Below are 14,523 nucleotides of genomic sequence, written 5' to 3' on the forward strand. Positions count from 1 at the left end.
TTCCACACACTAAGAACAATATTTATTGTTCTGGACTTTCCTAAGGGCTTTTTTTTTTTCAGGGTTCAGTAAAAAGGAAGCCCTTCCTTACAATCAAAGATAGCTATTAAGTGGAGAGGAGGGATGAACCACCTTGCGAAGCTGTGAATCTGCTCGGTACCCATGTAACTCGTATTTGAACACAGAATGATCATCTAATTGGGATGCAGGAGTGCAGACTACAGTTCTGAGTGAGAAGCTGGGAGGAGATGACTTCTGAGATCACTTCCAAACCTAACACACTGGGGCTCTGGGGCAGAATGTCTTGCCAGATTATAAGCCCTATTATTGACTCCAGATACGTAAATTAATATTCTTAAATTATATTCCCAACACAGCTTATTATTACTTACCTCTGCAACTTTGAGAAATTCAGATACTCGCGTCATTCTAGTTAGAAATCGTTTGTAAATTTCTAGGGCATCTTTACATTGTCCTTTCTTCATTTCAAAAAACTTTTCTGGAAAAGAGAGGGAAGCATTTTGAAGAGACTATTATATTCGATTTTCTTCTAAGCTTATGTTAATACTATTAATTAAAACTTAAATGAATGTTTGGATCAAAACACTAAGCAGTAAAACCTATATGAGGTTCTAAAGCACCTAAACAAGGGGGACTGTGAAGTTTAAGAACAGTGTCAGGGGGTGCCTGGGTGGCACAGCGGTTAAGCGTCTGCCTTCGGCTCAGGGCGTGATCCCAGCATTCTGGGATCGAGCCCCACATCAGGCTCTTCCGCTAGGAGCCTGCTTCTTCCTCTCCCACTCCCCCTGCTTGTGTTCCCTCTCTCGCTGGCTGTCTCTATCTCTGTCGAATAAATAAAAAAAAATCTTAAAAAAAAAAAAAAAAAGAACAGTGTCAGGTTCTAGGGGTCTCAAAGGAGGCATTTAAACAATGAAAGCACAATTAAAGTAGAAGAACATATGAAGCGTCACAACAAGTTAAACTCATGATCCGTATATCCCAGCACCCTGCTTTAGAAAACAGCATCCAGTGCTCGCTGATGACCTCCAAAGCTATGACCGCATTCTAAGGCATCATTACTTTCTCACTAGCTCACCATAAACCAAGAAGCTATATATCATAAAGCAATAAATCTCTCCAAGTTAAAGAATTCTTTCAATTGTTTACACCCTGTATAAATTGATACTTTTGTTGGCCATAAAGGATTTCTTTCAAACATGTCTCTTAGTTATAAAGCAGTGGAGTTTTGTGAAAAATATTTGGTTTACCAAACTCATCATGGCTTTCTAGCCCTTAACTGTATCCTCTTTCTCAACCTTCAGCTTCCCAGACAGAAAAACAGAGGATCCCTCTGCTGCTCTCTCTTGCACTCCCAAGACTGGAATTCACAATCACTAGGGTGCTATAGCTCCGTTGTAATTACATCACACAAGTGTATTTTCTCCATATGTGTTTGGAAGAAAACCGGCACTTTAACAGGATTTTTGCCAGCCGGTCATTTATCAGTTCATTCAGTCAATAATTATTGACATGGAAGATGGAGACAGAGAAGGCCAGGATCTACAATAGCTTCCAGGCAGCTGTGGATCATAACTGAAGATGATTTAGTATTCTTCATTATTTTATATTTTCAAATGGTGAAAAACATGCTATTTTTATAATCTTTCATACTTTAAAGTTCTTAATTTCATTCAGCATGTAATTTTACTACCTTAAAAGTGTTTTTAATTTTCTCAAGAAAGGTTTAATAATATATAATTACACAAAGAACTAATTATTGAGGGTAGCTACTCATTACCTTCTGTTGACAGTCTCGGTAATCTTACATTTAACATGGACCTCCCCTGTAGGGCATTCAAGGCAAAGCAAAAAGATCAAGAAAACAAACACATACTGTTTTCCACTTAAGATCTGAGACGGAAGTGAGTCTTTTAAAAAATGGCCAAATCTAACCTAGAAGGTATTATGCTAAGTGAAGCAAGTCAGAAAGACAAATACCATATGATTTCACTTAGACGTAGAATTTAAAAAGTAAAACAAACAAAAAATAAACAGACTCTTAAATCAGAGAACAAACTGGTGGTTGGAAGAGGGGAGGGGTGGGGGGATGGGTGAAATAGATGAAGGGAATTAAGAAGTATGACCTTCCAGTTATAAAATAAGGCACAGAGATGAAAAGTACAGCACGGAGAACACATCAATAATACTGTAATAACATTGGGTGGTGACAGATGGTGAGCACTGAGTGGTAATGTAGAGAACTGTCAGATCAATATGTTGATACATCTGAAACTAATGTAACATTGTATGTCAACTACACTTCAATTTTAAAAAATGGCCAAATCAAATCTTTATTTGCTCTGTTTTCTAATGCTACAGATAGAATCTTGGTGCTATAAAGGAACAAATCTTTTTTAGTTTAAACTTTTGGGAAAAAAGGACTTATTCTGGTAAAATATAATTCTTTCTTTTTAAACAATATTCACATAAATAAGTTCTTCCAAATGTCTAAATTACTTTTCTTTACTATAATCCAAGTTTATTTCTTTGCATCAGACCTTCAGCAATAACACAAAAAGAGAAATCAACTGAATGATCTCAATTTCCTTTTAAAACCAATGCATCAGAATCTTAAGCAATTTTTCTCTGTCTCCTCTGGAAGCTTTTTAAATTATTCATATATTTCATGGCAATTTAGGATTCAAGAACAAAAATAATAAAATTTTTATGGCTTTAGGTTATAATTGCCTAATTGTTTCTGTAACAGTAGTTAAGGATACAGGAAAGCAACATGTACTGATGTAGGGGGAGCTGTGAGGTGCCCTTGTCCCGTTAGAGAATAGAGTAGGGCAAGTCATACTTTTAACAGAGGGGATGGGTATTTGGCCTTTGTAACATGAATCTTTATAATGTGTTGATAAATTCCCTTGTCATATTAGTATTAGTTTTCAAAGAACAACTGTCCTAAGGAAAAGAACTAGATGAAGAGGAATCTCATTCCTGAGAAATAAACCGAGGCTTTGCATGGGGACTGTAACTAATGCCCTAAGTCAGAAGAAAGCATCTTCTCACTCGCACATCAGTTTCATTATAACGATAAAATGTTTGCAAAGATTTGCAGCACCAACATTGACTCCAACATTAGATGCAGAAAACTGCTCATGAAGTCCTTGATTAAAACTAACGTAAAACGTATTTATAAAGTTAATTTCTAGCACTATTTGGTGAACAAACAAAAAAACACCTGTCTCAAAACACTTAGGATAGTAAGCGTCCCTATCTTCTAGAGTGGTGCTCTCACAAGAGCAATGTGACAAGCAATGCTGAATGAAGGCCACTCAGCAGGAGAATGTGATAGGCAATAGTGCCCACCTCTACCACTTCTGAAGTCAGGTCTTTAATACGAAGATACGACTCTCCTTTTCTGCTCCTACTGTTAGCCGACAGACTATCCTTTTCAAGTGAGATGAAATAAAAATATATATTGCATGGTTATTATTTTAAAATACAGAGAAAATGCATTCTTACTACAATCTTATCTCTGAAGGCAACATAAAGAGAAAGTAAAACAGAGCAGCATTTAAACAGATGTTCAAGACACAGAGGAGAAACACATGGCTTAACGTGTTTAACTGCTAAATGAATTTTAAAGGCAGGAAGTCCGATTTCCGGAAGCAGATGTAGGAAACAAGGGTACACTAGTGAGAGGGCGTGAGAAGGTATCAGCAGACCTTCATTCTGACGGCTATGGAGTTAAGACGAGCAATTCAAAGATAACTGAGGCTTTAGGCTTAAAAGACTAATTTTATATCAACAGAAACGAGAGTAAGAAGGGAAAATTCAAGAGTTCAGTTTTGGAGATCGCTGAATTTTAAATACTTTTTTTTTTAATTTTAAATATCTAAATTTAAGTGTCTACAAATAAGACTTGCAAAACTGGAGCTCGGAAGAAACTGACATAATATAAACTGACATAATAGAGCCGGGACTCATCATAAGGACACCTCCATAGAAAAACACAGGGTTTCCAATGAAAATATACACAAGAAGCAGAAAAATAACTGGCTAAAAATGAACCTTAGCAAAAACTCACATTTGTGAGTGGTAAGGAAGAGTAAGATGTGCACACAAAAGGGAACGGGAAGACCTGTTATTTGGTTTACTGATAAACATTCCCACGTGAAATAAAGGTAATACACTGTGGAATTACATATTAAGAACAGGTATCTTTCCCCAATAACGTAAAATCTCTAAGAGCAGTGTGTCTGATTGCCTTACGCAACCCCCATTCTCTCTCTTTCTAAACTCATGAGAAGCCAGGATGTCGGATGCAAATTCAGTTCTGTAAATTAGATGGACCTGTGAGAGATCTGGAAGATAAAACTGAGGAAGAAGCCATCTTCCTGTACATTTTTGGCTATTTCTGTGACAAGAAAGTCCCTAGGAGTGGAAGATTATCCTTCGGCAGCATTCCACAGTCCACCCTCCAGCTTCCTGGGTTTTGAGGAGTACTGGTTACAGTCACACCCATTTGATGTGACTCCCTGCTTCCTGGATTATAGCTTCAGGTGTCTGGTTTCTAGCTTCCTAGGGCTGCAAGGCAGCCGAGGTGGTGGCAGCAGCTTCTTATTTTTAGTATACTGTAAAGTGGTGGCCTCAAAAGTAGAAACTTGGCTGGTGTGTGAGAATTTATTATTCTGTAAGTCATTCAGGAACCACTCCCTGCAGGCTTCTGGTAATTACTTAAGCACCCAACTCCCTACTTTAGATCCCTTTCTAGTTAGAGTATGGAGAGTGGTTTCTGTTTCTTGAATAAACACAGTATTTGGTATTTGAAATGGCTGTAGAAATCAGACCCTCAAAAATGTCAAAGATGGGAATCTAGGATATATAACTGGCTGGATCTGAAGGCAGTGTTCACTACCCGCAACTACTGGAAAATTGGGATTCTCGTAGCCTGTACCATACAGGCGCAAACTGATTACTTAAATGATCGCCTACAGTGTTCTGAAGCGAGCAGCTAAAATGAAGCTTACCGGACCAGGCAGCTGCTAGGAGAGACCACCATGATGGGAATCAGGCAACTAGATCGTACAGTGGGTGGCTGCTTCTGACTCCAAAGGAAAATGACAACACAGGATTTTAAATTATTGGCTCAAGGTACCAGTCAGACAGTGGTACTCCAAAACTGCCCTTAAATAATCTTACCTCTTGCAGACATAGAGCTGTCATCGCTGAAAGTCGGAGAGTCTAATCTTCTAAGTTGCTGAATTACAACGTATGTGGTTAAGTTAAATTCCCAGCCTCACCACGGTCTCCTTTGTGAAAGTTAGGATGTTTATTGAGAAGAAAAACTAGAAAGGAGACTGCATGGGTAGATTCAAACCAAAGGGAGCTACTCTTGCTAGAAAAAGCTTTTTCTTCTCAGTCTGAAAAGGCTGGTCCTGCCTTGCTGGGCGATTCTGTAATTAAGCCACCTTTCATGAGGGAATGAAAAATTTTCTCATGTCCAATCCATCTATTTCTTACCCCTTTCCCCTTGCCAACTGCCTCAATACCTAGAATGAGATTGAGAAGACAGCAATCCGTGCACGCCCTAGGGAGACCAGTACAAAGTCTGACCAAGAGGAAAAAATATACATGCTAAAAGAAGCGCAAGTTCTTGCAAATTTCTGGTGGCAGTAGGGTTGCCAGATAACATACAAGTTACTGAGTTAAATATGAATTGTAAATAGATAAATTTTTAGCACAGGTATGTCCCAAATATTGCATAGGACTTATTAATATTTAAAAATGTTCATGTTGATCTGAATACAAATTTAACTGGGAATCTTCTATTTTTCCCTCTAAATGTGACAACCATCATGGATACAAATGTGGAGAGGTGGTATGGATTGTAAAGTTTCTGAACACGAAGGAAAGTATATTACGTTAGATTTTGTGATAAAATTGATAATTTGTCAATTTGGGTGAACATGCCAAAAAACATGGATTCAGAATGCTAGCCTGAGCATCTGGAAGTAGCTCTAACACAGTGATTCCCAAAGTGAAATCCCAGACAAGCAGCAACAGCACCAATCAGGACCTTACCAGGAACGCAAATTCTCAGGCTCAACCCCACAACTACTGCATTAGGAACTCTGGGTTGAGGTTTAGCAATCCGAATTTTAATAAGCTCTCCAAATACTCTTGAGAAATGTCCTTGAAACACAGCCAAGAGCCCTTTTTCCTCTTCTGCAGAAGAGATCTTTATCAGGGTGACTAGGCCAGGGAAAGGGGACATACCCAGACTTTTCAGGAACACGAAATCCAAACTGATGCTACTTCCTGGGGACTTCACTCTACGTTCTGCCAACTTGAGTGGAAGCTTTTTGGGGATTGCATGATAAAAGAAAATTAGATCCAGTGGATGTATGCTCCTCTGTGGCTCTCTCCCCAGTTACCCGGATATATGGTTGGAACAGAAATACTCGAAACTAGCAGATTCCTCGCACTGGTGTCCTGACCTCTTGAAAGAAACAGGGGTAGCAATTCCATCACGTCCTCAGTGACCTTGGTTTGTGAAATGGGTTGTAGGCAGAGATTTACAGGTTACTGTGATCCTAACCAGGGGATGACCCTGACTTGCAGATTTCCAGACGTGTCCTTCTTACCAGCATAAAACCAGCATCGTTTTTGACACCTGATAGGCGGCTATCGAACTAGCAAACTCTTTTATCCCTATCTCAATAAACAGAGCCCACCAGAAGCAGTTTGCTTTCATCTGGCAGGGATGACAGTATACGTTTGTCTTATTTCAAGGATATCAACCTCTGTCCCATAGGTTATCGTGTTAATGACATGTAGCCAGTAGGCAAGAATTTCAGTTATGCCAGGTACCTTGATAAGTCACATGTATGTCATGGGGTGGGAGAGAGAATTTTATGAAAATTCAGAGACCTGCTACATCAACCAAGTCTTGGGGTCCAACGTCCCCTCCGTGTGAAAGACAAGTTGCTTCACCTTGTAACCCCTATAACTAAAACGCACGAAGTTTGCTGAGCTTTCTTAGTTTCGGAGGCAATATATCCAGCATGTATGTGTTCTGCTCTAAAAAGAGAATCAGGTGTGGGGTCAGCTAAGCAGGATCCAGATCAGGGGAAGGCTCTGCAACTGCTCCAAACTGGAACCACATGGGCCTTTGCTCCCGCAGACCTAAAAGTACTCAAAGTGCCTGCAGTGTCCAAATGCTGCAGAACGCATCTGGCACACTCCAGCAGAAAAGTACGGTGGAAGCCTCCAGTGCTCTGGAGCAGAGCCATGTCTTCTTCAGACAGTAACTAATCTCCTTTGGAAAAAGCTGTTCTTGGTTTGCTTATAGAGAATATCAAGTGATCATAAGACCTCAAGTGTTATCTAATATACATACCCATGAGCTGGACAACTGCAAGAACACTCTATCATCAAATGAAAGTGGTACAGAAGTGGTCAGCCTCAAGCCAATGCTGAACACCCATGTGGGCTGTACAAACAGATGGCTCACATTCCCACTGCACCTACTCTTCTGTACTGCATCTCTCCCTCCAATCACACCTATGGCCTCTGGGGAGTTCCCCATGACCAGTGGTCTGAGGAGAAAAAGAATTCAAGGTTGGTTTAGAGATGGTTTCTTATGCTGGCACTAGTTATTATTTTTTTATTTTAAAAAGATTTTATTTACTTATTTGAGAGAGAAAGAGGGAGAGAGAGGGAGAACAAATGGGGGGGGGCAGAGGGAAAAGTAGATTCCCTGCGGAGCAGGCAGCCCAATGCAGTACTCGATCCCAGGACCCTGGGATCATGACCTGAGCCAAAGGCAGATGCCTAATCGACTAGGTACCCAGTACCAGGTACCCGATGCCAGCACTAGTTCAAAGTGGTTTGCTACGTCATTATATCCCCACAAAGGGGTGACTTTGAGAGAAGAAAGAAATATTTTACTGTAGGCCAAACTTCAAGCAGTAGATCTGATTTCCACTTTATGTCAAAGGAAGGATGGTGAGTTGGGGTGCCTGGGTGGCTCAGTCAGCATCTGACCGTTGATTTCAGTTCAGGTCATGATCTCAGGGTGGTGGGATCAAGTCCTGTGTTGGACTCTGGGCTCACCGCAGTCTCCTTGAGATTCTCTCTCTCCCTCTCCCTCTGCTCCTCCCCCCATGCTTGCTCTCTCCCTCTCTCTTAAATAAATAAATGAATAAAATCTTTTTTAAAAAAAAGGTGAGACAAATGGAACTGTACCAAAATGTGAGCAGTAACTAACTGCTGGCCTGGATGACCAGGGACTTGGAAAAAATAAAATTGGAAGATTGGTAACAAGAAGGTCTGGAGAAAAGGTGATGGATGGACCTCTGAGAATGGATAAAGAGCATGAGACTATTTTCATTCCATACAAATGTAGACTAAAGAGCATATGCCATGAAAAGGTTCTCAATGATCAAGGGATAAAAGGACTCCAAATGCTGATAAACATCTGCCAATTATATCAGAAATGGAAGTTATGAATAGGCACAAGAACATAGTCTGGTATATCTGCATCATTGCTAAGTCCTTGGTCTGTCAATACCCGAGATCGACTCTGAGCTTCTACCATATGATTCTCTGGTATCATAATCCAGGGAGTATGGAGTCATCCACCAAGTAACGAGTTAAGGATTAATTCCTTTTACCAGGGAAAAGAGCAGCCATCTCTCTATTCCAGAACAGTTAGTTTATCTTGGATGTAGATTTATCACCTCTGCCCATACTGCTTTGCCAGTACCACCATCTGGGGAATTACTCCCCTTCATGGTAACTCACACAATACCGCTTTGCTGCACAAGAAGTGAGACAACAGACGCACCCCACAGGATTTGTCAGTCTTAGCATGAATCCCTTCAGTCCAGAAATAGCGGACCTTACATAATAATGGAATGGTCTACAGAAGACACTATTTTAAACCCATTCTAAGAAGATACCTTCAGAGTTAGAGATTCAGTATACGCTCTGAACCACTGGTCGGTGTATGGTCCGTTGTTCACCACAGCTAGAGTCAATGGGTCCAGAAACCTAGGAGTGGAGTGGCTCTTCTATTCTACTTAATGGGGTGTCAGTGGCCTCTTATTCCCTAGACATCTCTAAGGGTGGCATCAGAGGTAGCTGTTATCACAGTGGAGCAGGACTTGCCGGGACTTATTCTAAGAGGCAAAGCCTAGAACCTTCAGTCATTCTAGTATTTTGTGAGCACCCGAATCCTTGTGTGGAAATCCCTTCCTGCTTAAAACACCTGGAGTGCTTTCTGTGTCTTGCACTTAATCTTGACTGACATAAGAACAGAGAAATGTGACCTGAATGAATCATATATTTAGATTTTTATCTATTAAGGCTACGGTATCCAAATCTTTGCATTCTGATACAGTCTTTATGCAAAGATACCATTCAGCTGTCCTACCTACCAAGTAAGTTAATCACGCCATCGTTGTAGCAAGCAAAAAGTTTGATAAGATCTTTGAAAAGAAGCATAAATGCAGCATTTATGACACCGTTTGTTAGCTCATTTGGATGCACCTAGAAAAAGATCAAAATTTAATATGTTAATTACATGTTATCAAATGACAATTTTTCCCAGGGCACACGAAAATGTCTCAAGTGATTACTAAGAAATTAATCCACCTTCTACAAATCTTCTTACACGTCAGAATATGTTACTTTCACGAATCAGATATGTTTATCTGAACTTTTCATTTTGAAATAACCATAAATCCACAGGCGGCTGTAAAAAATATAGAGATTCTATGTATCCTTCACCCCGTTTCTCCCAATGGTAACATCTTACTAAACTACTATACAATATCACCACCACGATATTGAGATTGCCATAACCCACCAATCAAATTCCGATTTCCCCAGTTTCTCTTATACTCTTTGTATGTGGGGGGGACTTTTCTATATAATCTTATCACGTGTGTAGGCTAGTGTATTTACCACCACACCCAAGATACAGGTATTGTTTTAAGAGACATGTCATGTTGGTATTGCCAGGAGGAAGGACCATGACCAGACAAAAACAATTCTCTTTGGTGGATGGTGTCACATTAGCAGTCTATATAAAATGGCTTCTAAAAGTAGGCTAGTTATTGAGGCTTAACTAGTTATTGAGGCTAAACATACATCTTGCACATACTTCACCCTGTCAAACACCACAGGAGTCCATCGTCCTGCTCCGAACACAGGGTTCCAAGAATGCCCCGTTCGTATTTTTCCACGACTTAATTAAACACCTGGGAAACTGCTCAGACAATCTGCATAACCACAGCCATCCCCATGCTAAGAGCCTCCATGAAGGGTGCATGTAGCTCGCTGAAATGCAGGAGATCTCAACCTGCTTCCTGAGCAGATTTCCAGCGTTAGCCCACCTTCCAACAGAAGACAGTACTAACTGTGCAGGGCACATTTTCTAGTGAGATACATACATCAAATTCAAGCAGTGCATCAATTTGTCCCTGTAGTATTGGCATACTCTTCAGAAGCTTTTCAGGAGCCATTGTCCTCATTACACCGTCGGCCCTGCAATTGTTTCAAAAAAAGAAAAAGATGCAACTTTCATGTATGTGGAAAATTCAAGACCACGTGCATTCTTCCAAGCTGTACCCCCTCCATTTCCTTATTAATCTTGTGGGATAATTTTGAGATATTAAAAGGCTGTAGTTGATTCCCTTCTCTACACTACTTCTTCTCACCCACTCTTGTTTTTCAAGCACACAGGCAGTGCTTTCTTTCTCTCTGTGTTGCCCTCAGGAAGAAAGCGGTGTGGTCTGGATAAAAGAGATCAGTTGAATTACTGGATGGGTTTTTCCAAATCTATCACAGAGGTGTAAGTTTTGTGAATGCCAGTTTGTTTTTAGGAAAGAGAGAACACATGTCTTAGAAGTCTTCAACACCTATAGGGCTGGGAGTGCAGAGTGTATACTAGTAACTAGCAAGGGAAGAGAAATGCAAGCTGATATGCACAGTCTGGCCAAAAGGAGATAGAGTTTGCCTCGCTGCAGAGGACACAGTGGAGGTTCACGCCAGAGGGTGCGCCAGACAGGGCACTGCACCTCGTGCCCACCCACAGGCCTCTTATGGAGCCCCTTGCATCCAGTGATGGTCCAGGGGTGGCAGTATTGAAGTAGTTGAGGAAAATACCCAGCTTATGTCAATAGGCTAAAAATGGCAACTTTCAGGGTCTCTCCCACTTCAAGGGTAGGGAAAGCATCCTTATGTGCACATAAAAGGGTGCAGAAGTTTCTAAGAAGGCTATGGACCCTACTGCGGAAAAGCTGAAATGCAGCAGGGCACGTCAGCTATGGCTGCCCAGGGCCATGTAAACCAGAATCGTCTACAATGAGAAGGGGATAAAGTAAAAACCTCAATTGTACAGAATGTTCACCCACAAAAACCTTATTTTGAACAGACAAGTTTATATTGTTCAGCACCATGATTTAAATGTAGTTGAAAGCTAAGGCTGGGTCACTATTAGAAAAACAGAGTATTGTCTTTTTGTGTGAATTCTTGAAACTAAAATATCAAACGTTCTACAATACCTCGCCATTATTTCAAGTCAGGACCAGACACAAGATTTGCATAAATTTATGGCTTCTGATTAAATTCAACATCTATTTAGAGAGAAATAAATGATAATTATGAATTAAAATGTAAGTGTTTCTGTTTCAATGAGGTTTTCTTAGTCCATGGTTAGTATTAATAATCAGTTCAATTATGGTGTGTGCGCGCGTGCGCATGTGTGTGCGTGTGTGCGATACTAGGACATTATTACCGCTCAAGAACAGATCTCCACCATATACACAGTTCAGTTTTACTTCAATCAAAACACACTGAAATAACTATTGTAAACTACAGCCACTGTTCTTTGAACTCTGAATAAACTTTAAATTCTCTCCATTTAAAATTATTTAAAGGAATATATGTGCTTAAGAATTTTGAATTGAATTTAACAAATAAAATGTTATACCATGCCAATTCTGAGCAGTGAATCAGATTTTCTGCATGAAAATATAAATAATGTATATTACAGCCTCAAGGCTAACTTCTACAATACTATTGAGTGTCTTTTTTTTCCAAGTGATTATAAACTGGGCCTTCATGACCAAAATTATTTGGCATTTAAGCTTAGTTAAGGTAAGTCAAGTATGCCTCAAAGACTTACTCTGCTCAAATAAACATGAGAAAGAAAAAACATACCCTTTCTTCACTCTGGCAAAATCAAATGCCATCTGTCTGTAAGAGAAAGCCTTTTCATTCAAATATCTACTATAGCGCCTTATGAAGGTGGACATATCATAACCTGGGGGGAGGGGCAGAAGAAGTAAAACTAATTAATAAAACCTTCCATTTAGCTTTCTTTAATACCAACTTTTTTTTAAACTCTCCAAATGTAAATAATGCTAGAATGAGGTCTATTCAATAAAGGCACCAGAAAGACCTCATTTAAAATCCTACTGCAAGCAAAAATACTTTAGGCATGACACATTCTAAGACATTTCAGTTTCGTTATGCTACCATCCTTGTACAGAATGTCTTTCCTGATTTTTCCTTGCATTTTTTGTTCACCGTTTCAAGTAACAGGCTGTTTCAGGCTTAATACATGTAGCCATCTGAGAACCATCCACTTGCTTGGTGTGCTTGCCGTATACAGAATAGGCAACCAATAAGTATGATGAATGAACATTTGACTACAGTTTAAATTCTACTAATTTACAAATCATGTTTCTTTAAGACTGGAATCTTTTTCTTTAAATTAGGAAAGTATCTTTCATTTCACTGCTTTTTGTACTTTCATAAACAAAAAACTGTGGGCCTAGAATACTGACTGTTAAGATTTACTGACAAAGGCGAAAAGTAAAATTAATATGTAATTTATATGGTGAGTTCTCTAACAATTAAATATTTTAAAGCTCTACAAAGTAACTAAATAATTACTTTTACATTTTTTCTTAAATACCCAACAGAGCTACCAGCTATACTAATTACATATTATGAACCTCACTTCAAAAAAAACAAAACAAAACCCTACATCAAAAGCATTATCCAAAAAATTAGAAAACATAAATATTCTCACCATGGGATCCACTTTTGTCCAAAAAATTGCTGAGATTGAATAGTGTATTTCTAGAGGCCAAGTACTGAATAAATCTCTGAAAAACAAAAACTAGAATTAAAACCAATATTCCCAAATCATATCTTTAAACAATTTCTGATACTAAAGGATATTACAAATTCTCATTATGATTTTTTTTTAACTCAGTTATAAAGTTTCCTAGTCTGCTGACTTTCTCTGAGGAGGAAAAAAGACTGAAAAGTACTCGTTGAATTAGAATTAAATTTTATGATCTTTCATTTTTTATATAACAGAAACACTGCAATTTAATATGATTCAGTAGGCATCCCATATAAAATAGGCAATTTTTATTTTATTAATATTTTCCAAAATTAAGTATTTTTATGAAAGCAATTTACACTTAAAGATGCACAAGACTGTTCCTAATGGGAAAAATCACTTTATTGTTCCTTTACTCTAACATTTTTGCCCACTAATACATTTATATGGTACATACCTTTTAGGTACAAGTAATATTTAATATTTCAATGTCTCCAAGAGAAGGTGTAACTTAACATCTATTTATTAAAAAATAGCTAAATAGAAAATTAAAATTGTATTCTCAATGATTTTGAACCATGTATTTCCTCTTCTTCTTCTCCTAATTAATGAAAAGCAAAAGAGCCCTCCATAAATGCCTCCGTTCCCCACCAAAAAAGAAAAAAGTTAAGTTCACTTCATTTACCTCATTTCCATGCACCATGAGATGATGTGTTGTGACTAAAGCTTTAAATACAACCACCCAGCTACTGTTTGTTGCCCTCTCAAAGAGTGTGTCGGCCATCTGAGGAATATTAACATTGGTCTCATTGGTAGCCTGGATCAAATCTATGAAAGTAGAAGAAATCCAACAATAATACTAATCATGGCATACAAAACTTCATTTCAAATGTTAAACATTTAAACCTGGTGACTAAAACAGGAGTCCCAAAATTGCTTTGGCAATAGCTAACAACCAAATTAAAAAAAAATAAGCTATAATATTTTTACACACGTACATATAAATACATGATTTACCCAATGCATTTATTTTTTCTTGAGTTTATTTTTTTCCTTTGAATTCTCTTCTGTGTCCTCTTCTGAATTTTATCTGTTTTCTGGTACCAATGTCATTCTTTAGAATTACAAAACTCCAGGAAAGCTAAGCCTCAAGTTAATTCTTCTTTTCTAGTCCAATGTCTCAAACATGTGGACACTTATTCTCTACACCACTCGATGGCAATAACATAAATGTATTTCTTTGAAACATTAAGCAGCTAAATGCATTCTTCACTTAGATTTTAAGTTTGATGGGTGCCAATAAATATACCTGCCACCTACGTACAATGAGAGCAAACAGTAAAAAAAAAAAAAAAAAAAAAAAAAAAAAC

At 38.6% G+C, this 14,523-nt stretch overlaps 1 protein-coding gene across 1 annotated transcript in view; it reads right to left on the bottom strand.

The window, feature by feature from the left end:
- Positions 1-14,523, bottom strand: part of SNAP91 (synaptosome associated protein 91) — a 131,367-nt gene that overhangs the window by 73,345 nt on the left and 43,499 nt on the right. Inside the window, exons 2-7 of the mRNA XM_040643706.1 lie at positions 13,839-13,981; positions 13,115-13,190; positions 12,238-12,340; positions 10,467-10,560; positions 9,450-9,561; positions 393-499 (exon numbers count right to left, since the gene is read on the bottom strand). Coding sequence (XP_040499640.1) covers positions 393-499; positions 9,450-9,561; positions 10,467-10,560; positions 12,238-12,340; positions 13,115-13,190; positions 13,839-13,981 — 635 coding nt within the window. The remainder of the gene's footprint in view (positions 1-392; positions 500-9,449; positions 9,562-10,466; positions 10,561-12,237; positions 12,341-13,114; positions 13,191-13,838; positions 13,982-14,523) is intronic.

This window comes from Ursus maritimus, unplaced genomic scaffold, assembly GCF_017311325.1.
Source record: "Ursus maritimus isolate PB19 unplaced genomic scaffold, ASM1731132v1 scaffold_29, whole genome shotgun sequence".
In the NCBI taxonomy this organism is placed as follows: Eukaryota; Metazoa; Chordata; class Mammalia; order Carnivora; family Ursidae; genus Ursus; species Ursus maritimus.